This window comes from Fusarium mangiferae (genome assembly GCF_900044065.1).
Source record: "Fusarium mangiferae strain MRC7560 genome assembly, contig: FMAN_scaffold006, whole genome shotgun sequence".
NCBI lineage: Eukaryota > Fungi > Ascomycota > Sordariomycetes > Hypocreales > Nectriaceae > Fusarium > Fusarium mangiferae.
This window is the reverse complement of record NW_024573926.1, coordinates 1,851,183-1,871,680: the sequence shown is the minus strand read 5'-3', so window position 1 is coordinate 1,871,680 and position 20,498 is coordinate 1,851,183. Positions and strand designations below refer to the sequence as shown.

At 46.7% G+C, this 20,498-nt stretch overlaps 9 protein-coding genes across 9 annotated transcripts; 4 read left to right on the top strand and 5 right to left on the bottom strand.

The window, feature by feature from the left end:
• Positions 1–1,280: 1,280 nt before the first annotated feature.
• On the top strand, positions 1,281–2,941 carry FMAN_03343 (uncharacterized protein; the record flags this gene model as incomplete). The annotated part of the gene is made up of 3 exons (XM_041832149.1): positions 1,281–1,461; positions 1,509–1,868; positions 1,926–2,941. 3 exons carry the CDS (start codon positions 1,281–1,283, stop codon positions 2,939–2,941), a joined length of 1,557 nt encoding a protein of 518 aa, XP_041682642.1.
• Positions 2,942–3,069: 128 nt separating this feature from the next.
• On the bottom strand, positions 3,070–4,748 carry FMAN_16127 (uncharacterized protein; the record flags this gene model as incomplete). Its single annotated transcript, XM_041832148.1, has 4 exons — positions 3,070–3,218; positions 3,353–3,593; positions 3,650–3,972; positions 4,025–4,748. The coding sequence occupies 4 exons, from the start codon at positions 4,746–4,748 to the stop codon at positions 3,070–3,072; spliced, it is 1,437 nt and encodes a 478-aa protein (XP_041682641.1).
• Positions 4,749–5,571: 823 nt separating this feature from the next.
• FMAN_03342 (putative SIT1-Transporter of the bacterial siderophore ferrioxamine B) lies at positions 5,572–7,311 on the top strand (the record flags this gene model as incomplete). Its single annotated transcript, XM_041832147.1, has 1 exon — positions 5,572–7,311. The coding sequence occupies one exon, from the start codon at positions 5,572–5,574 to the stop codon at positions 7,309–7,311; it is 1,740 nt and encodes a 579-aa protein (XP_041682640.1).
• A 179-nt stretch (positions 7,312–7,490) lies between these two features.
• On the bottom strand, positions 7,491–8,878 carry FMAN_03341 (uncharacterized protein; the record flags this gene model as incomplete). The annotated part of the gene is made up of 2 exons (XM_041832146.1): positions 7,491–8,459; positions 8,513–8,878. The coding sequence occupies 2 exons, from the start codon at positions 8,876–8,878 to the stop codon at positions 7,491–7,493; spliced, it is 1,335 nt and encodes a 444-aa protein (XP_041682639.1).
• A 1,454-nt stretch (positions 8,879–10,332) lies between these two features.
• FMAN_03340 (putative neutral amino acid permease) lies at positions 10,333–11,796 on the top strand (the record flags this gene model as incomplete). The annotated part of the gene is made up of 2 exons (XM_041832145.1): positions 10,333–11,691; positions 11,743–11,796. The coding sequence occupies 2 exons, from the start codon at positions 10,333–10,335 to the stop codon at positions 11,794–11,796; spliced, it is 1,413 nt and encodes a 470-aa protein (XP_041682638.1).
• Positions 11,797–12,875: 1,079 nt separating this feature from the next.
• FMAN_03339 (uncharacterized protein) lies at positions 12,876–13,781 on the bottom strand (the record flags this gene model as incomplete). The annotated part of the gene is made up of 1 exon (XM_041832144.1): positions 12,876–13,781. The coding sequence occupies one exon, from the start codon at positions 13,779–13,781 to the stop codon at positions 12,876–12,878; it is 906 nt and encodes a 301-aa protein (XP_041682637.1).
• A 1,433-nt stretch (positions 13,782–15,214) lies between these two features.
• Positions 15,215–16,358, bottom strand: FMAN_03338 (putative endopeptidase K; the record flags this gene model as incomplete). Its single annotated transcript, XM_041832143.1, has 5 exons — positions 15,215–15,427; positions 15,517–15,742; positions 15,801–15,863; positions 15,893–15,977; positions 16,034–16,358. The coding sequence occupies 5 exons, from the start codon at positions 16,356–16,358 to the stop codon at positions 15,215–15,217; spliced, it is 912 nt and encodes a 303-aa protein (XP_041682636.1).
• A 1,853-nt stretch (positions 16,359–18,211) lies between these two features.
• FMAN_03337 (uncharacterized protein) lies at positions 18,212–19,591 on the top strand (the record flags this gene model as incomplete). Its single annotated transcript, XM_041832142.1, has 4 exons — positions 18,212–18,326; positions 18,380–18,672; positions 18,726–18,834; positions 18,885–19,591. The coding sequence occupies 4 exons, from the start codon at positions 18,212–18,214 to the stop codon at positions 19,589–19,591; spliced, it is 1,224 nt and encodes a 407-aa protein (XP_041682635.1).
• Positions 19,592–20,029: 438 nt separating this feature from the next.
• On the bottom strand, positions 20,030–20,482 carry FMAN_03336 (uncharacterized protein; the record flags this gene model as incomplete). The annotated part of the gene is made up of 1 exon (XM_041832140.1): positions 20,030–20,482. One exon carries the CDS (start codon positions 20,480–20,482, stop codon positions 20,030–20,032), a length of 453 nt encoding a protein of 150 aa, XP_041682634.1.
• Between the last annotated feature and the right edge of the window lie 16 nt (positions 20,483–20,498).

The following is a 20,498-nucleotide window of genomic DNA, read 5'->3' as shown; positions in this document are numbered from 1 at the left end:
TAAGAAAGCTCGGGACCTTGACCTAAAATAATGAAGATATTTAGGTCGTTTGGCCTAAGTTTAGGGGACTTCTGCTAAGTTTTGAGCTGAGGCCAACCTCTATCGAAGGAGTGGTCAAAGATACCGACACCACTTGCAAAGGACGGAAGGCTGGGATTATACTGGGATTGGGCTGGGCAATGTTAGAGTTTGTAATGTTTGCTGATAATAATAGCATTCATGAAGTAATATTTGCGATTTCTTTGCCAGGGAAATTGAAGGTTTGAGTCTTGTAAAGTCATCGAGAAATACCCGTTCATGTGTAAAATCTGTGTGACCAATAATAAGGGGATAATAGTCAAGCACAACACAACTTCATCAAGACTTCTGCTACGTAACAAACACGCGTCTATACGTTGCACATATCTTATTCTCTTTGTAGTTGTTTACTAGAGCTGAAAATCAAAAGTTGAAGGTATTGACAACCAAGTTCTCTGTGGTATACACTCTCAGCCACAAGGCTCAACGACAAATAACACGTCAGGCTCACAACAGAAACGGGTACACCACGCACCCACTACTTCTCAAGAGTGTCTCGTCTTTCGGCGTGCAATTGCAGTTTCAGACTGGTGAGCCTTGTACTTCAACTTGGCTCCCTTTGATTGGCGAAGGTACCTAGCTAATGATGACGCTATTCACAAGAGTCTTGTACTCTGGCTTGTCTTACCTCTCAGTAACACATCGGTGGTTTGCTGGGCTTCCTAGCCTACCTCTTTGTTCCTGCACTGCCCCCTGAACAAGTCTGATTATGGGAGTAAGAGCTGACCAAACATTAAATAGGTACTTATCTATTCGCTTCAACCCTATTGGGTGGTACGTTGCATTTACTCAGCCAATCCGAAGATGTTATATGGAAAACCAGTGCGCACCCGACAAACAGTGCTGCGGGATACCACCGTGAATCAGAGTCTCCTTCTTGTGTGACCTCGTTACTAAACACTCCCTCGGGGGGCAATAAAATAAACTTAGCAAACGTCATCCTAAACTTAGGCTATATTACCTCAGTCCTTTTGTCACTTAGGATCGAGGTCCTGTGTTTTCTTTCCTCCCCGTAAGGTATTCGCCTTTCTCCCTACCTGTGGAAGGCACGAAGAAGACTTGCGCAAGTTTACCCAAGGTAGGTACTCTTAGCTTTTGACTCCTTGTGGGAAACTTCAACTCTTCAAAAACAACCAAGTTCTGTCGACTGATTTTCTCAGCCATAAGTCTCAAATACAACAGAGCACCATCACGCCGCAAAGATGGCAGACGACTTATTATTCTCTTCCAAACTCGACCGCATTCTGCGCCTAAATCACCGCTTGACTATGCTCATCAACAATCTAGCTCAGAAAACAGGAGACATAGACATCACCCAAGAAGTCAAGAACCTCCTCAAGCAACTTTATGACAGCTTCTCTAGACTTTCCGACGTCCTCAGCAGTAACTTGAACGATGGCCGGCTGACCGATGACCAACTCACCGATGAGGAAATCTTCGGTGCCTGGCGTTCCTTCTTCCAACCTATCAGGCACTGCGGCAACTTCCCTCCTGCGGAGAGTTCGTCGCAGCGAGATTGCTTCTCTTCACTGGATGGACGTTTACTCAGGCACCTGGGCTGAAACTGAAGTACAAGGGGGAAGTGGTCCAAGAGACAAAACCCTTGCACGAATTCATCGCCGATCTCGATGATGCACTCCTTGAGCCGTTAACGAAGATGTGGGAGCTCAGTCAATCTCGCGAGCGATTCGACTGGATATACACAGATTTTAATATCACCCACTATGATGAGATGAGCGAAGCGCTTGCACTTTCTCCACAAGAGCTCAAAGATCTCGATGGTATTCGAGGTATGAAGTATTATTACCGCGATCCAAGCGATTCTAAGCGATACACTCTCTACAAAGGACCGATCCCCCGGTGGGACTGTGGTGAGCAAGACTGGGATGATTTCGAATGGAAGGAAAAGGGTTCTGATGGTCCTCTAAATGACTTGTTGGAGTATAACTACCGGGACGATGATGCACCTGATGTGAACTTCGCCAATAACTTTCATATCTTTCGCCGATCGCATCAATTTTGCCTGGATGCCAGGCAAAAGTCTGAAGCCCACATCGGGCGGCAACAGCATCAAATATTTGACGACGTCGCGCGTCACCTTGGTCTCCCTCCGGAAATGCGCAATAGAATCCTAAGCTACGTCGAATACCGCGACCCATTTCCATACCTGGAGAAGATCGATCTCGCAGAGGCATATGTTCCCTTCCCTAAAGTCGGGGAGCACTGCACCCGCTGCGGCGCCATCGAAGGAGAATCGACCGCCCAACGAACTTGTCCTCAGAAAGCCATACACGTATGGAACCTGGCCTTGCGACGATTCCACACATTCCATAGGAACAGCTGCAAACAATGGTCTCTTTGCACCCAACACGACTGCACCGGGCACCACGATGACGAAGAAGACTGGGAAGTCGCAGGAGAGCCTGAGTTTACCAGATACCTTGAGTCCCTAGCTGCACGAGGCAACGATGAGTTTGCATCTCTTGATCAAGTTGGCCTTGGGCCCATGCACCCCATCCGACTAGAGGTAGAAGCCGACACCGCAAGGGAATATGCGCTTTTCGGAGGCAACGGTATCTACGGCGACTCAAGTGATGATGCAAGGATGATAGGAGGTCTCGGGGGATTGAAGGACGCCATGATCCACGGACGTACCCTAATCACTGCATGGGAGGGATATGACGATGATTCCATTTTCTATGTCGGTGCTCAAGCCTGGGAACCGTCTTGGCAGTACGGTCGTAATTTGTACGATGAGAAGGTCGCCACAGTGGTTATCAAAAGGCTACACTCGGAGGATGAATGTGAGTCATGTGTAGAGGCAGAGGAACAATTCGATGAGTTCCCATTGATTTCTGTTTGAGGATATTTCTGTCCCAGGGTGTATAGTGTGGTACGCAAACTTGGAGGACTAGATAATATGAAGGGTAGCTTCGGGAGGACGTATTTGTCAAAATCATGTACGGTATTGTCTCTATCAGCAGTCAAAACTCAGACATAAGTCTGAAAATACCGTTCCCGCTCCTTTTCCAGGGAGTCAAAGACCCTATGCTGCAACAGCTCCTTGGCAGTCTTCCTTTTCTCGGGCACCCATTGGAGCATAGATGAAGCAAAGTCCAGAAACACATCTTTCTCATCCTCTGATAATTCAGTGACAGTGTCCCCCAGCTCGTGTTTGTACCGTAAGATCTTTGCGCATGATTTCGCCTGCTGTAGAAAGGTTGAGAGATCAGCTTTAGCCATTCCAACCAGATCATATCATCACGGGACTTACCATGCTCATCAAAGAAAGGCCCACCCCAATATTCGTTCATAGTCTCACAGCCCCTGCCCATTGGGTTTTCTACTGTTCGGCCAAGCTTTAGCTTGCGGTAGACACGTTCCCTATTGACCAAGGTTTCAGGGGGGTCTCCCAACAGAGAAACGATCTGGGCTAGATGGATGTGCGCATCGTATTCACCATCGTCGCCAACAATGTTCTCAAACAGGCTAGTGTTCTCTAACATATTCCACATCTAGTTGTGTTCAAGCATTAACGTGATGTTATTTTGGGGAGGTACAAGTTACTCACAACAAGACCAAAGTTCCAGATGTCGACGCTGTATGACCATGGACATCCAAGTAGCACTTCCGGGGCACGGTAACGGTGAGACTGGATGGGAGATAGATGGCCTTTATTGCCATCTAGTCCTGGAAAGCTTTGATTGAAATCAGCCAGAGCTGGCAAAACCATGTTACCTCGCAATGGACCAAAGTCATCTTGTGAGAGATATATTACACGGCCATCGCCAGTTCGAACATGTCTAGGCTGGGGATTTGTAGTCAGATTCTTGACGAAATCAGCGAACACGGAGTCGTTTTCGATCGTCACTAGAATATTATCGTCCTTGATGTCTTTTGGGAATGGAGTTAGTAACAGTATCCGTGGGGTAGTCTGAGACTTTACCTGTGTGGATTAAATGGCACTCGGTATGTAAATAGTCTAAAGCTTGGAGGATGAGAAATGCATAAGATTTGAATAGTGGCAAAGGAAGCCTCTGTTTTGGTAGCCGGCGTTGCCAATGATAGAGCGTCTCCCTCATGGGTTTGTAAACAAGACAGAAATGAGTTCCTTCTGGACCTTCTGATTGGAACTCCTCAATGGGTAGTCGGATGAAAGACAATCCTGGATGGGAGGGATTGGTGCTGGAGATGAGTTTTGAGCGTTTCGATTCACCAGAGGCATTGGAATCAATGGTTGGTACCTTGATGCTAACATAGCGAGGAATATCTGAGCTCCAAAACTTTGAACTACCATCCACAGAATTGAATTCTCCAGCATAAAGCGATAGACAGACAGAAAGATAGGGAGAGAGTGAGAGAATGAGAGAGAGAAATGGCGAAACTCGCAACTTGAGATTTTCAGCTAGCCAGACAGTAGACCCAGCACCAAAACCCAGCTTTGCAATTGCCTTGAACCTGCCGTCCAGTACATCTCCAGCTCGGGTCGGATGGAAGTACTTCAACCTTTCCTCGTATAGAAACTCTTCGTCGACAGGCTCGTTGATCATGTGAGTTGTAGTGCCATTGGATATACTCGAATGTCGTCGACTCCAGAAACTTGGGGCTCTGCGGAAGAATGTCGTCGTCAAATGCGTTTGATAAAAGTTAGGAGCGGATTTAGCTGCCATTTTAATACCATGTTAATGCTGTGTCTGTCTGAATATACGATCTTACGTAGGACAAGGTCACCCAGGAGCATCGCAGGAAAAGAGGAGCTGTCCACGTGACCGCGGAAAACTTGCTGGAGTTCCGTATTGATCGATAACCTCTATGAATGCAGGCTCCTTTTACACCGGTGTACGAACTGGATGTTAGGTCTTGTGTCTAAGTCACTGTAGTGCTTCAAATTGCTTTACAACTGGGTAGAATCCATACACTTTGGTTGAGCAGCTGCGTGAAACGTGCTGTTCAATCACGGTGTATACAGGCTATAGTGCCATGCACAATATCAGTATAAACTAGAATTCCAATAACTTTCCAACCGCCAGTGCTAATGAAAGAACTCAGACATGGCCACTCGGCACAGAATTTTGTAAGGTGATGGATGCGTAATTCGGCGAACTCCAAGAACAGACAAGGATGTCGTGGTGCATGACCTGATCATGCATTGGATCACACGAATAGCTTCTTTGGGCATAGGTAGCAGGCACTTGAGTAATGCCAAGAATTTGATCAGATAGCTTTATTCGCTCTTTAGGCGAGTTGTAAATTTGTGGCTTGGTTAGATCAGATAAGATAATCTCAATCAGGACATCCATAAAATCTCGCGACATCCAATGGCCTCACTTTAGCGCTCGCCAAGACACTTAGGAGAGCCGACCTCGGGACCAACAGGGGAGAAAATTCTGCGCCTTTAATAAGTGAGTGGTTTATAACTACGAGTTCCACGAGGAGTAGTGACACGTTTCATCCGCAAATCCTAGCCATAGACCTGTTATTGAACGGTTGACGATGGACAAAACAACGGCCTCCATCGAACTTGATCAAAAGGATGACCCCAATCCTCCAATAACACCTCAAGCTGCCCCAAAGCTCCCGGGAGTCCTGCGCGTGGAAGCAGCAGCTAGCAAGCTCACAACCCCCAAACGATGGATCTTTTTCACCAGCATCTTCTTCTTCAGCTACGCCCTCAACCTCGACTTCCAGACGCGAAACACCTACGTCCCCTACGCTACCTCATCCTTCGGCAATCACTCCCTCCTGGCTACGGTCATTGTCATCCGTGAAGTCGTGGCTAGTGCTATCCAGCCATCGGTTGCCAGGTTGACGGATGTCTTTGGCCGCATTGAGATCTTTACCCTTGCTGTCGTTTTCAGCTTGGTTGGTACGATTATACAGACGTATTCGGCAAACATTCAGACTTTTGCCGGTGGTGCCGTGCTGCATTCGCTCGGGTACAGAATCTCAATCCTCACTATTGAGATCATGATTGCAGATTTCACGTCTATGAAGACGAGATTGTTCTTTGCTTTTGTGCCCAACTGGCCTGCCCTTGTCAATATTTGGATAAGTGGAGATGTCACATCCGCTATTCTGTCAGTAACTTCTTGGAAATGGGGAATTGGCATGTTTGCAATCATCAATCCGATCTGCGCTCTGCCTCTGATCATCTTCATGTTCGTCCTCGGGCGCCAGACGAAGCGTTCAAGACTGGAGCAGGAGACTCTTGGATCTTCCTCTTGGACTGCATCTCTCAAGGCAATCTTTTGGGAGCTTGATGTCGTTGGCGTGCTGCTCTTGACAGCTGCCCTGGCTATGACATTGATCCCTCTCACGCTGGCAGGCGGACAGAGTGCCAAGTGGAGGGATGCCAGCATCTTGACACCTCTCATCATCGGTCTTATTCTCTTCCCGATTTTCGCCATATGGGAAAGGAAAGTAAGTCACCCAATGCTTCCGATTCACCTCCTCAAGCACCGAACTGTATGGGGTTGTCTCGGCATCAGTGCTATCTTCCCGATTGCCTTTATGGTCATCGGAAGCTATCTGTTCAGCTTGCTTGTGGTATCTTACAATTTTACCGTCAAGGACGCTACCCGAGTGGCATTACTCTATCAGTTCTGCGCTATCATTGTAGGCTCTCTCCTCGGCCCAATCGTCATCAAGATTCGACGGCTCAAGGAAGTCATCTTGTCTGGTATCGCACTTTTGTTCGTCGGATTCGGACTCATCTACCACTTCCGAGGTGGCTCTGGTTCCAAATCTGGAGTCATTGGCGGAGAAGTCCTGATGGGCATTGCTGGTGGCCTTTTCTCATGGCCAACGCTTATTCTTATCCAGACCGTCGCGCGACACGAGTACATTGGAGTCTTGATATCTCTCGTTTTCACTGCAAACGCGATCGGCCAAGCAATTGGTGGCTGTGTGTCTGGCGCCATGTGGACACAGACTCTGTACAAAGAGCTCGAGAAAAACCTTGCACCATTTGGCAATGACACGCTGGCTTCAGCTGTGTACGCCTCGCCTTTGACTGTCGTCCCTCAATATCCTTTGGGATCGCCTGAGAGAGAGGCTATGGGCATGAGCTATCGATACATCCAAAGAAACTTGAGTATTGTCTCGTTATGCCTCGTTGTGCCTATGCTTGTTCTTGGACTATGTCTGCATAATCCTACACTTTCTGATAAACAAGCTCAAGTGGACGAAAATGTCGAGTCTCCAAAAGAGCAGAAGCAGAATACTGGCAACTAAGCACAGAGGCTCGAACCTAAGTTCTGTCTCATGAAAATAAGCTGTTTGCTACAGGTCTCGACTGCAAATAGTACATCTGGCTCACAACTTAGACATTATACACAGCGCCTACCTAATTGTTACAGCACAAATTGGGATAGATAAGAAGTCTGTATCATAGCTATCTAGCTAAGATGAACTCAAGAATCCTGTCTAAATAGCCACTTCTCAAACTCCACCGTGCCATTACCATTGGGAGCTTTTTCTTCGCCAGTCTTCCATCTCATGGAAAAAGCACCGAAACTATCATGTTTTTCAGGCTCCAAGACAAACGACTTCATTTTCGACGTCTCTGGACTGTATTCTCCCTCACAAATAAAGGTGGCTCGATAAGATCTATCAGCGAATGTAATAGCCCGGTCGACATCTCCATGCGAAATGCAAATCTTAAAGGCGTTGTAGTAGAGCCGCGCCATGTACGGCGTGGCACAGACACCGTATTCCTCCTGGAGAGTATGAAGTAGTGACAAGCAGTCTTTGAGGCTGGACTCTGGATTATTTCTCATAGTAGAGGCGTTTCCAATGCTAGCATAAAGCTGCTGAATTTTCACTCGACGATCATCGCTAGCCTGGAGTTCCGATGGAGGCATAGAGCATAGAGAGCATGCGCAGTCGAAACCAAAAGACATGTTGAGCTTGTGTTTTCGCACATTAGATGGGCCTCCTTCGTCATAAGAGATGGTAATCTCCTCTCCTGCCTTAATGGGCCCAATAGCATGGATGGTCTCGTAGCCGCCTATCTCATTGTTCCAGTTGTTGTGTGAGTTCGGCAGACAACTGTGGTTGATTAAGGATATCGTGGGATAGACACCGCCCACAATCGAGCCTGGTCCACATGGAAGTACATTTGTACTGATGATCCCACTGAGAGGGTCTTCGCCTGGAAAGTTGTTGTGAAGAGACAGAAACTCCTGTTGCTGTGACTTGGACAGGTCCTCCAGCCTCGGCGCCGCAGTGGCCTCCAAATTGCCTGAGGCCATAGTGCTAGCCACGAGAAGTGGCTTTTCGCAAAGGATAAGGGCTCCAGCAGGAATATCAACTCTGGCGATAAGGCCTCTACCCTTTCCAGGGATAACTCCAACTTCGAAATCAATGTTAGGTGGATCCGACTGAGAGTGAATCATTAGAACATGAAGGACATGTGCATAGCTTTTTGACATACCTGCTCGTAGAGCCTATAGGAGTCATTGACTTCCTCCTCAGAATAGTAACCGGATTCACCACGTGTACTTTGCCATGACCGAACACGAGAACCGAAATAATAGGAGGCAATATCCGTGACTAAGCGGATGTAGTCTTCTACGCTGGAATCGTTATCCGGTATAGAACTGAAGCGCAGAAACTTGTGGCCTTCGAAAGGAAGGAGGAGTTGTTTCCCTTCTTCAAATACCATGTAGTAGGCATCGATCTTGAATGTACTCTCATCTTTGTAGACGGTCTGGACGTGCTCGATGAATTCTTCCCATAACTCTTGGTCCTCATACCCTGAGAGGCGAGGAACCATGTCAAACCCAGATACGTGGACCATTGCGAAAACGGATACCGAATCTTGTCATATGCTGATACTGAGCAAGAGACAGAGAGAGAACACTGGTTTAATATTTGTTGGTAAAGGAGACGGGGCCAGGCTATGTCATGAACAGATTAGTTGATAAGTCTGAGTAGGTACTTAAAGTCCAGGAGATTTTATATGTAAATTGCAATAATTCACCCAGCCTGCTGCCTATCCTGCCTAAGTGATCTGTTGCTATCATCTTGATGTTTGTCCAGTTTAGTATAATGCCCAAGTTGTGAGTTAGATGTGTTGTTTGTGTTTGAGACTTTTGGCTGAGGCCTCAGATCAGCACACAGTACTTGCAAATTAATGGGCAATCTCATGGCCTGTTTGCGGACACAATCTCACAAACCAGGCTGCCTACCCGGATTGTAATGTTGTTTATGGCCGTAATTAGACAAAGGAGCGTGATTTACTGCGAGATACATAATTACATCACAGCACAGATTTTCAAAGGCTATCCTGATTGCCAGCTTGGACCTAGTCAAATCATAAACGCTCGAACAAAAGCGAGTGGGCTCAGAAGTTTCTGTTATGCCGACAAATACAGACAACTAAGCTTATCGACAATAAAGTATTTCCAAGCATGATCTAGAGATAAAGAAACATTCGATTCGGGCCTTAATGAAGAATTTATCGAGATATGTCACAAGCGATTGGCCGCAAAAGGTTTTCTCATTTGGCTAGGACGCCCTTTGTCTTGTCAAGCCGGATATAACGCCCGGGTATAGTCGAACCGGCTGTTTCGCGCATCACGCCGTGCAAAACCTTCTCCTGGGCGTCATCGGAGCTGAATTGACTTTTCTCGCAATGATAAACTTTTTAAGCCTCCTTCTAGAACAATTCTAGACTAGAAATGCCGCCGTCGTGCAGATATTTTCCTCTAGCTCCAACAGGTGATGCATCGTGATGCCTCGCAAACCACCGACCTTCCGAGGCCGTATTATTCCACTACTTTAAACCGTATCATCACAGCGTCACAAGAAACAAGTTTAGCTCTAGATAGCACGGACATGTCTTACCCAACTATTACACCAAGCCTCTAGTCAGGATAACCAGACACGTAAATTATCCCGAGGGGAGCCGCATCTAAGAAAGTCTACGCGCGCCTCGGCCGCCGCCGGCCAAATTCGCATCACGTAAAAGTTACCACTTAAAACTCCACTGCGCGGGATCGTCTTGTGTAATGGAATCTTCGCTATCAACTTCTTTTACGTACAACTTCCACCGGCGGGCTTTTACCCCAGCGTGGAGAAGAGGAGATTCCCCAGACCTTGGCGTTCATTTAAATCTGGGATCTTTGCTTTTCTTTTTTTCCAGAGGGCAGAGTTGACAACTCTGACTTGTTCCTTGTTCATTACTATCATCCTATTTGCTCTTATTGTTGTTCTAGTACTTGCCCTGGTGGTTGAGACTGAGACTTCATCATGGATACCATCACACCGCAGACTGCGTCCAAGAACGCGACCAACAAAGACTCTGCCCTTGATTCTGATCAGATCGCTCGCATCGACCATTCCTACGACCAAGCCATCGGCACAGTAACCGACTTCGAGAAACAGAAAACCGCTGAAGGCGAAGCTCACTTCCGTCGTCTAGGATGGAAGCGACTCGCTGTTATCCTCATCGTTGAGGCCATTGGTCTTGGAACATTCAGTCTTCCAGGCGCCTTTGCGACACTCGGCATCGTCGCGGGTGTGTTCTGCTGTATTGCCCTGGGCTTTATGGCCATCTACACAGCGTGGATCATTGGAAAGATCAAGGTCTTGTATCCTTCGATTAAACATTATGGAGATATCGGCGGCTTGCTCATGGGCAGGTTTGGTGAAGAATTGTTTGGCGCTATGTATGTGCTGCAACTCATCCTCATCACGGCCTCTTTCGTCCTCACGGGCAGCATCGCTCTGAACATCTTGGCCGACGATAAAGTTTGCGGTCTTATCTTCAGCGCCGTGTCGGGCTTTATGCTCTTCATCCTAGCCATCATGCCTTCGTTCGCCGAGGCCGCCATCTTAGGTTACATCGACCTGGTCTGCATCATGACAGCCATTGGCATTGCAGTTATTGCATCCGGCGTGAATGCATCCAACCAGCCCGGTGGTATTGGTGCTTCAGACTGGTCTGCTTGGCCTGACCCTGATGCCACTTTCAAGGATGGCATGGTGGCCATCTGCAACATCATCTTTGCTTATTGCTTTGCCATGTACATGACTCCTTTTATGGATGAGATGCATACACCCGAAGACTTCATGAAGTCTGTCTGGACCCTTGGAGGTGTCGAGATCTTTATCTACACCCTCAGCGGTTCACTTATCTATGTCTTCGTTGGCAAGGACGTGGCCAGTCCTGCTCTTCAGTCATTACCTGGCATTTTACCCAAGGTGGCCTTTGGCGTGGCTCTACCCATGATCTTTATCTCGGGAGCCATTGGCAATACCGTCACAGCCAAATATGTCCATCTGAGATTCTACAAAAACTCAATCGTTCGCTTTGTCAATACGCCCAAGGGTTGGGTTACTTGGCTCCTTACTCTTGCTGGCATCACGATCATCTCTTGGGTTCTCGGCGAGGCAATTCCCTTCTTCAACGACCTTCTCTCACTCAGCTCCGCCCTTTTCGTGTCTGGTTTCATTCTGTACTTCCCAGCAGTTATGTGGTACAAGCTCATTTGCAGGGGCAAGTGGTATGCTAGAGAGAACATTCTCCATGCCATTGCTTGCATTTTTACCTTTCTCTTCGGCCTTTTGGTTCTCATTGGAGGAACATATGCCACAGCTTTGGATATCGTAAGTCTTCTATTCATCTTACTCAGAACTTTTGATTGACACGTACTGCAGCAACATCATTATGAGATCGGAGCCTTCCGTACACCATTTTCATGCGAGGCGTAATAGGTTGCTGTGGAGTTAAGGTGTAAATTGTAGAAATCTATTGGGGACAACATCTCTCTTTCGTATAAATGTACAGTATGTAGAGCGAATGGAATAATGTAACGAGGAATGGTGCTCAAGTTTACTATACTCACTAGATTGCTTCTGATCACATTCTCTTCGATGTACCGAACTTCTTCCCTGGCGAGTACCTAGGCACTGAATACCCAGTATCAGTCATATGGCAGGCACTCTGGGGCCGAAGCTATGCGCGAGTGGTGATTGACCTTGCCAGATCTGCCTATACAGCTGGCAAGGGTTGGCACTTGTTCGCTTAGATGGAGGGAATTTGATGATAATACGTAGTCTCATCACCCATGTAATTGGTCAACGGCGATCTACGAAGCTATGTACCGTTTGGGAAACAACAAGCGACACATTCAATTGGCTGAGAGTGGTGCTGGGCGGGATGATCTTAGTTTATTAGTGTCAATCATCATGACTACCTACTAGGTTCTCTCGGCTGGATTAAGCTCTCAGCCACAGGTCTCAGCGGCAAATAACACTTCTAGCTCACAACTTAGACAGTATACCATGACTACCTACATACAGTCCACAATGTCCCTAAGCCGCAATAGACTCCTGAGAGAGAATACAAGATTCCCATATGTCGGATACTCAGTATATATAGTCCGAAGTAAACGCGGGGTTACGCGACCCTTCCCCCACGATTGTTGATGCCATGACGTTCAACTCCTGATCAGGGATGGGCCCTGAATGATAGCTTGGGACCCCACGCTTCATGGTACTAATTTTCTGAAAAGACCAGTCATAGCTACCTGCGCAAATAGGGGCTTGTCTCCCCTTCGCCATCTTTGACAAGTATCCGTACGTCATAAAGGCATGTTTCGCTGTGGAGCGTCCCATCCCATGCCCCATTCACCACCACCACCTCTCGTAACTTATCAATCGTGTGAGCCGAGACCTGACAGTGCTTCAGACTTAATTATTATTTAGAAATATAGGGTAGGTAGTCATGTATTCGTTGCAGGTTCGGAGTGGCTCTGGCCTAAAGGCTCGCGATATCCAAAGGAAGTAGATCAGGAATTAGAATAATAACTGAATCGACCGTATCCCAGCTTTTGGTATCGCTCACGAATCCAATTTCTGGTCCTCTTCTTCTCGGCCCTTTCCTCTTCAGTCTCTTCCTCTTCCTCATCATCATCATCGTAGTCGCAATTTCTGCAGCGTGATTTGAGAATCTCAAGATAAGCATCTGCATACTCTCCTCCGATACACAGCGGACAGACAACGCCATGCCAATAACATTGCCGATGGAACTCTGTTTCATTACAGAACATGAGGGCTTCTTCACGTCTCGAAGGTCTGGCTGAATCCAAATAGCGGTCGCCGCCACATAAAGAGCATTCTCCATCTTCGCATCGTGCAATCATATCTGGAACCCGGATTTTGCGAAAGAGAAAATCCCCTTCGAAGCGTAGGTGAGAGACAGGGATTGAATATGAATCCTCCTGGACAGTTTTGGTGATGACGAAATAATACTTTTCATTTTTAGCAATCCAATCCTTTTTGGGGTCGAGTTTATAGGAAGGCTTATGAAGACGCCTATCGTAGGCATTTATCCTGTTCCCATCTTTGAGATCCCCGCATTTCGTCCATTCTTCAAGGACATTGCAGACCAAAGAGAACTCGGTTCCATTGCCGTTCGGACTGCCGTTCGAACTGCCGTTCGGAGACCGAGGAGTTATTGCAACACCGTAAACTGGCTTATAGGTATTCTCATCGATATAGTATTCTACCAGTTCTATAATATCCAACCATAGTTCAGGCGGCAGAGTTTTGTTGCCTTGCTTCGTCGTGATGTTAGCGGAACCGTGGGCCAGGATGTTGCGAAGATAGCTTGCGCCCCAGCAGTCAACATCGAGAATAAGAATCGAGTTGAGCTTCACAAGACGTTCGAGATCTTTAGATTCCACGGGTAACATTTTGGTCAGACTTCTGCCGAGGTTATGGAGGCTGTAGTAATGTTGTTGTTTCCGGGTTTGAGGTTGATTCTTCCTCAAAGATACAAAGGGTGAAGAGGTAAAAAAGAAAGGGCACGATAAGGCGGTCACGTCCAAATTTATAGGCAGAAATTGTGATTTTAAGTTTCCTTTTGAGTTATTTCTGTTGGTATGCTTTGTGATCAAAGTTCAGTGGCGATCTAAGTTCTGCATGGTGAACCCATCAGCCACGAGGCTCAACTGCATCTAGCTCACAATTTGGGCCTTATATCATAATGCTTATTGATATTCTTGTCAGAATCAACAAATAATGCATCAAGATTAGAGCCTACCGCCGCTAGTATGCAAGGCTCGTCCGCCTGTTGGGTCAATACTTAGAAGGACAGCGCATAGCCTTATACTTTAGGTTCTATCTCCTGATTTAAGCTCTTAGCCACAGGTCTCAACTACAAGTAACAAGTCTGGAAAACAACTTAGATATAATACCATAATTACTAACCAATTGCTGCAGCAAAAAGCTGATATTATGAAAAACTATAGCCTTATATTCTACAAAGCTTTGAGGGGCATAGACCAGCCTCCCATCCAACTCGAAGCCATGAATATAACTACTCCGCATAGTACATAAGCCGATATAAAAAATCGTGTTTAAATAAAGAAGTAAGGCTTAAGGTACTTTGAGTGAGTTTCCCATTTTCAATATATACTGAAACAACAATGGGAAAAGAGTGCTAGACTGCATGCTCCAGGCTAGCATACTGTAGGTTTGGTCACTTTGTAATCCCTTCATGTATCCCATTGAACCTTGTTCGTTTATTTTAGATCCCAAGATAGCTTGACTTTATCCCACCTCAGCTTTGCCGAGGTTACATGAAATCGTACTCCAAAGCGCAATCTCATCCGCAGAGTTTCACAATTTTTAGCGAATTATTCCCACCCAAAAACCACATGACACATTTAGGCAAATACTATACCCCCTTGAAACACCCGCCAGCCACCCTAGTAAAACACGTTTCCATATTTCGACAAGCAAATTATTTTCCAGCCAACCGAATCACAGCAGATAAGGAATCAAAACACAAACGAAACTACAAACCGTCCGATGCCAAGGCCTGCCACGCCGCTTAGGTCGGATCGAACTGTGAGAGAAGTGTTTCTAGATTCGGCGTTTAAATGCATGTCATTCAGCTCCCAGACACCATTGGTGGGATTATCATTCGATGTATCGTCGGAAATAGCCGAATAGGGCGTGACAGGCGGCTGTGGCTTTTCGCCAAAATAACCATTTTCGAGAAGCTTAAAACAATGACATGCTCGTGTATTGATTATGAAACGCGTGAAACTGACTCGAGTCATTCCCTTCGGCCGTAATGGCCTTATCATCCGACCCTTCAACCTGGTACTGATAGGTGCGCTTACTTCGCTTCGCTGTTCTGGATTAACAGGTTGACCGTGTTTTCAGGAATACCCTTGATGACGTCTTCCAGAGACATGGTTGCAATAAGGTTGCATAATTCTGATGCCTTGATGTCCTTGAGGCCCAACAGATAAGCCGCCAGGCCAGTGACGTGTGCTGTTGCCATTGATGTGCCTGACTCGAGTTTGACACTTCCCTTGATCCAGGTGCTCTTGATGTCAACACCAGGGCGAAAACGTCTATAGAAACACCGTAATTGGAGAATGAGGCTCTGTTTTCATTCTGGCCGGTTGCTCCAACAGTACAGGCCATAGGTTCATTGCTTGGCGAAACGTGAGACGCGTCGGTGCCGTCGTTGCCAGCTGCTGAAGCGAGAAAACAACCCGGTTTAACGATATATCTAACAGCTGCGTTTATAGCAGGTGAAGAAGCAACACTAAGAGACATGTTGACCACAATGCCTTTGGGACACTTTCGGGTAGCAGCATCTTCAACGATGAAATCCATGCCAGCGAGAATTCCCGATCTGCGGCGAATTATTTTCAGTAACACTCACATGATCCCAAAAAGATGAGTGAACTCACGTCTGACCCGCTGTATACGCATTTAGGACCTTGACAGCGAAGAGCTGCGTCTTCTTTGCGACACTGTACGTTTTAGACCCAATGGTGCCCACAATTGAGTCCCATGACCATTAGCATCTAAGTCAGCGTTATCAACAAAGTTCTGCACGAATCTGGCGCGGCCCTCGAATTCCTGTTCTTTGGGTTAGCTTGTTTCATTTCACCGCCTTGCATAAACGATTAAGGTAAGGTACTCCCAGGGTGGTCGACTTCAATGCCTGTGTCAAGAACATAAGTGCATGTGCCTTCACCGGCACTTTCGTCATAGGTGTAAGTTGTATGATCCTTGCCTGGTGGTTTGTTGGAAATACGAGCTAGACCCCAGGGTACGTTTTTCTGGGTAGATGCTCCATGCATGGTGGAGACTTTTTTGATGAAATCGACGTTGGGGTCGTTAAGTAGATCTTTCAGCTCGGGTTTAGTAAGGCTAGCTGAGAAGCTATTGAAAAGATTGGAGTAGGTGTATTCCGCATCCGAGGGAACTCTGGCACTTCTGCTAGTGATGGCTTTCGAAGCCATGTTGGCCTTTCATGACGGCAATGCATTTTGTTTCAGATTCATGAGCGCCACAAGGAATGATCAAAGGAGCGACTTGGTTCTTCATGGTCGTTGATACCATAGACGCTAGCAGATGCCGATAGAGAACATCTCTGTCTAGTGTTTTCTATCGAATCGACGTTCTTACTATCAAAGTGCAGTAAAGGAGCAATAACATTCTTTATAAATCTTGTTGGTGGTTAATAATGACTCAGACTACCTACCCTATCCTAATAAGAAATTTAGCACTATAGGGATAATTTCTGTTCCCTATCTGGGCACTAACACCAACAAGAATTATCAAGGCGATCAGAAGCCCAAAATTGAGAAAAAGCTCTCAAAATTGAGAGATATTAATCAAAATGGACTTCTATTATGCGTAGGTACTGAGATCACAATCCCGAATAACCTGAAGGACTGTTAACACAGCCTTGGGAAAGTGATGCTTGATGATCTGGCGGTAACCAGAGTTAGTGGTCCGAGCTACCCAATTAGAGTTGAGAGGGAACACTACAGGGGCAAGTCACCTAAAATCTAAAATTAAACTCGTGCGAAATTTCGGCCGAAATACTAGTTGATGGTTTTGACTAAGACCTGGAGGTTCACCAATTTGCAGCAATCTCTTTTGAGAGGTCGGTTGACATGTTGAGGGAAACCAGCATGGTTTTCTGCATACTAAAACTAGTCATACGATGATTCCGACGCTGATTTAAGCTTATGTTACAAGTCTGCAACCTTATCTATTCTCGCTAAATGCTGCCATCTTGGGGCTGCTTACGTCTAATATGCCACTACTCCGAACTGCTTCAGCCAACGCACCCGTTTTGGGTTTCTCGATGAGAGTGAAATAGATCTCGTCGAAGAAGTTCTCAACAATACGGAGCCTGTCCCAAAGCGGTTAATAAAGCCATCGAGGCTCCTAAATTTGCGGCTCCGCAGACCGCAAACCTAAACTGCCACGATGCTACCTTGACTGTATCGAATTAGGCGCCCACATTGACGAGCCCTACATGAAGACTTGACTTGGCTGCGACCAGAGCTGCGTCAAGCCTCTCAAGAGTGGACTCAACCATATCGATTTGGCTGATGAAGTATGTGATGGCCAAGAAACGGAGATGCCATGTGAGTAGTATGGTGAAGGTTTTGAGATCAAGTTGGATGGTTATCAATCTGGATGTAAGCAAAAGCATGGTATTTGGCCCAGCTGGAGATGCATGCCAATACATCTGCGTTTTAAACCAGTCCTCGCGAAACACGAACCAAAATTACATCGTTGCCTTCGGTTCCTGCATTATCAGAAAGTCTATTGCCAGGTGATATGATCATCATTCGATTATCATCGGAAATACAAGTGTTTCGAGACAATATATCCGCCAGCTCCCAGCAGTAAATCATAACAATGCAAAATATGCCCCCAAAACAGTCCGTCTATAGTGACCTTGTTAAGAGTCGATGAAACATGTGTCGCCTTTGAAGCGAGCAAGAACCCACTTAGGTCGGCCCGCTTACACGACCCTGGGCGTTTAAACGTGCCTCCTTCACACAGCCTCCACTTTGTTTTTGATACAGGGGCCGTAGCAGAAACCCTCGCCAGCGAACGCGAAACTGAGATTAAAATATCGAGAATCTCTTGGACGCGAAAAATGTATATATACTCGTACGACATACGACAGGTGAGTTGTTGTCTTGTCATCATCAGCTTCAGCTTCTACAGCAAAGTCTTCTCTTCTAGTTAGGTCCTGGTGATCGTTTTTTCTTTCTTCTTCTTCTCTTCTCAACTTTACTATTCTTTGTGCCGGCACATTTATTTTTTACCTTATCTTTTAACTGTCAAGATGCATTTCCTAAAGAGCTTTCTCTTTCCTTCGCTTTTTGCTTTGGCTCATGGGCACTCTGTCATTCTCAACGCCCAAGGTCTCGATACTTCTCCTGCTAGTGTAGGATTCCAAGGTATGCATGATATTTAGAGTGCTTGATTGGCTTGGGACTAATCAGATCGCCAGTTGATCCCGAGATCGCCCGTAACTGTATCACTATCAACCCTTGCCAGCAGGATGCCACTATCATTCGTGATGCAGAGATCACCGCCAACATCGTCAACCAGTGTGGCCGCACTGAGCTGTCTGGTAACATTGACGTCGGAGAAAACACCGAGAATGCCATTTCTGCTGGAAAGGTCACTCAGGTTGAGGCTGGTGGTGAGCTCACCGTTACTATTCATCAGGTCAACGCCGATGGTGCTGGCCCATACGTGTGTGATCTGGATGAGAGCAGCAACACCAACACCAACATTCAGGTGAGTCATCTGCCGTAGCAGCAACTTAGAGAATCCCCTAACATAGTGAACAGAACTTGACCGTTACAAATAATGTCCCCGGAACAAACGGCCTTTCTCAGGTTAAGACTCAGGCTTTCAACATCACGGTCAAGATGCCTGATGACCTCAACTGCTTTGGAGGTAAGCATGCTCAAGTTCCATAACAAATCAGTGATACCTAACACAAACAGCCTCCACTGGCAACATTTGCACCGTCCGATGCCGCAACAACGCTCTTGCTGGTCCCTTTGGTGGCTGCTTCGCCGTTCAGCAAGCCGATACCGATAAGAAGACCAACACTCCTCAGAACATCAAGACTACTCAACAGCTACAAGCTATCAACGCTCAGGTCCTCCAGAACCAGAAGGACTTCCCTGATTCCGTCAAGGCAAACGAGAACGCTACCAACGACGAGGCTGAGCAGAACAAGGCTGCCGTTGACGCTCTTCTTGGCAACACCATCGTCACTTCGGCCTTTGCTACTGAGACACCCTCTGTTGCTCTTGGACGACCTCCTGCGGCTACCGAGACAGGTGATGCAGGCAATGATAACAACAACAACAACAACGATAACAACAATGGTGGAAATAACGGTGGTAACGGTAACGGCAACAATAACAATGGAGGCAATAACGGCGGTAACAACGGGGGCAATGGCGGTAACGGACAAGGTCAAGGCAACGGCCAGGGTAACGGACAAGGCAATGGTGGCCAAGGCGGCCAGAACGGCGGTAACAACCAGGGAGGTAACGGCGGTAACCAAGGAGGCCGCGGGGGCCAGGGTCGAGGACAATTCGGCGGCGGTGGTGGCTTTGGCGGATTCGGAGGAAACGCCAAGCGAGCTGCTTCCAAGCTCCGATGGGCCAAGCGATTCTTCGCTCAAGAAGATGCCATCTGATTGATATTTGGGTGAGTTGGTAAAGGAAAAGAATACAGGGACACTGGGAAGTGGACGATGGGATAAGTATAGGATAAGGGGAGAGATAGACAATACAGATGATGTACCATAACTTGATGAACTTCGCTGGTTTCCTGAAGGAAGCCAAGTTCTCCTTGCTGATTTAAGCTCTAAACCATAAGTCTCAACTATAAATAACATATCTAGGTTACAACTTACGCAATAAGGCATACTGTTCCTCCAGGAAGGATTGCAGGCGGTGAAAACCAATCGCTTCTTTATTGAAGTCTGTCTTGATAACTTTTTGTGTAAGACGACAACATGTCAGTCATTATCCCTTTTTTTCTCTTTCTTTTTTTCTCTTTCTTTTTTTCTCTTTCTTTTTTTCTTTTTATTTTTTTATTTTTATTTTTTTCTTCTTTTGTTCCCTCAGCAACACTACTGACCGATTTTCAGTTCTGTACTGTTAAAACAATCAATATCCTTATCATCCCAATCAAGTGATTCAAAACATTTCTCAGCAATTTCGCGACCCCCAGAACGATCTAACGGGAAAAGTCCATCGTGAAGCTTCTCTCTCAGGAACATGTCAAGGTCGCTCACACGGCTTTGCAAGACGAGGATGGCGAGGATGCGGCGATAGGTCTTGGGCGAGGCTGTTGGTCGGCTCCCATAGCGACCCAGAATGAGGTCTCGGTATTTTGCTACATTCCTCTCCCTTATTGATGACGAGATGAGTTCGCTGTAGACAATGCTCGGAGTCATCAGACTAATCAACAGTTCATATGGCCAGTAGAACTGCAATCGCGGGTCGCTGTGCCGAGACTTTCTTTCCCACAGGAGGGTATGTAGAGAAGATCTTGTGTCATCATGTTCGACGTTGGAGCGCATCGTGGAACAGGTGTAG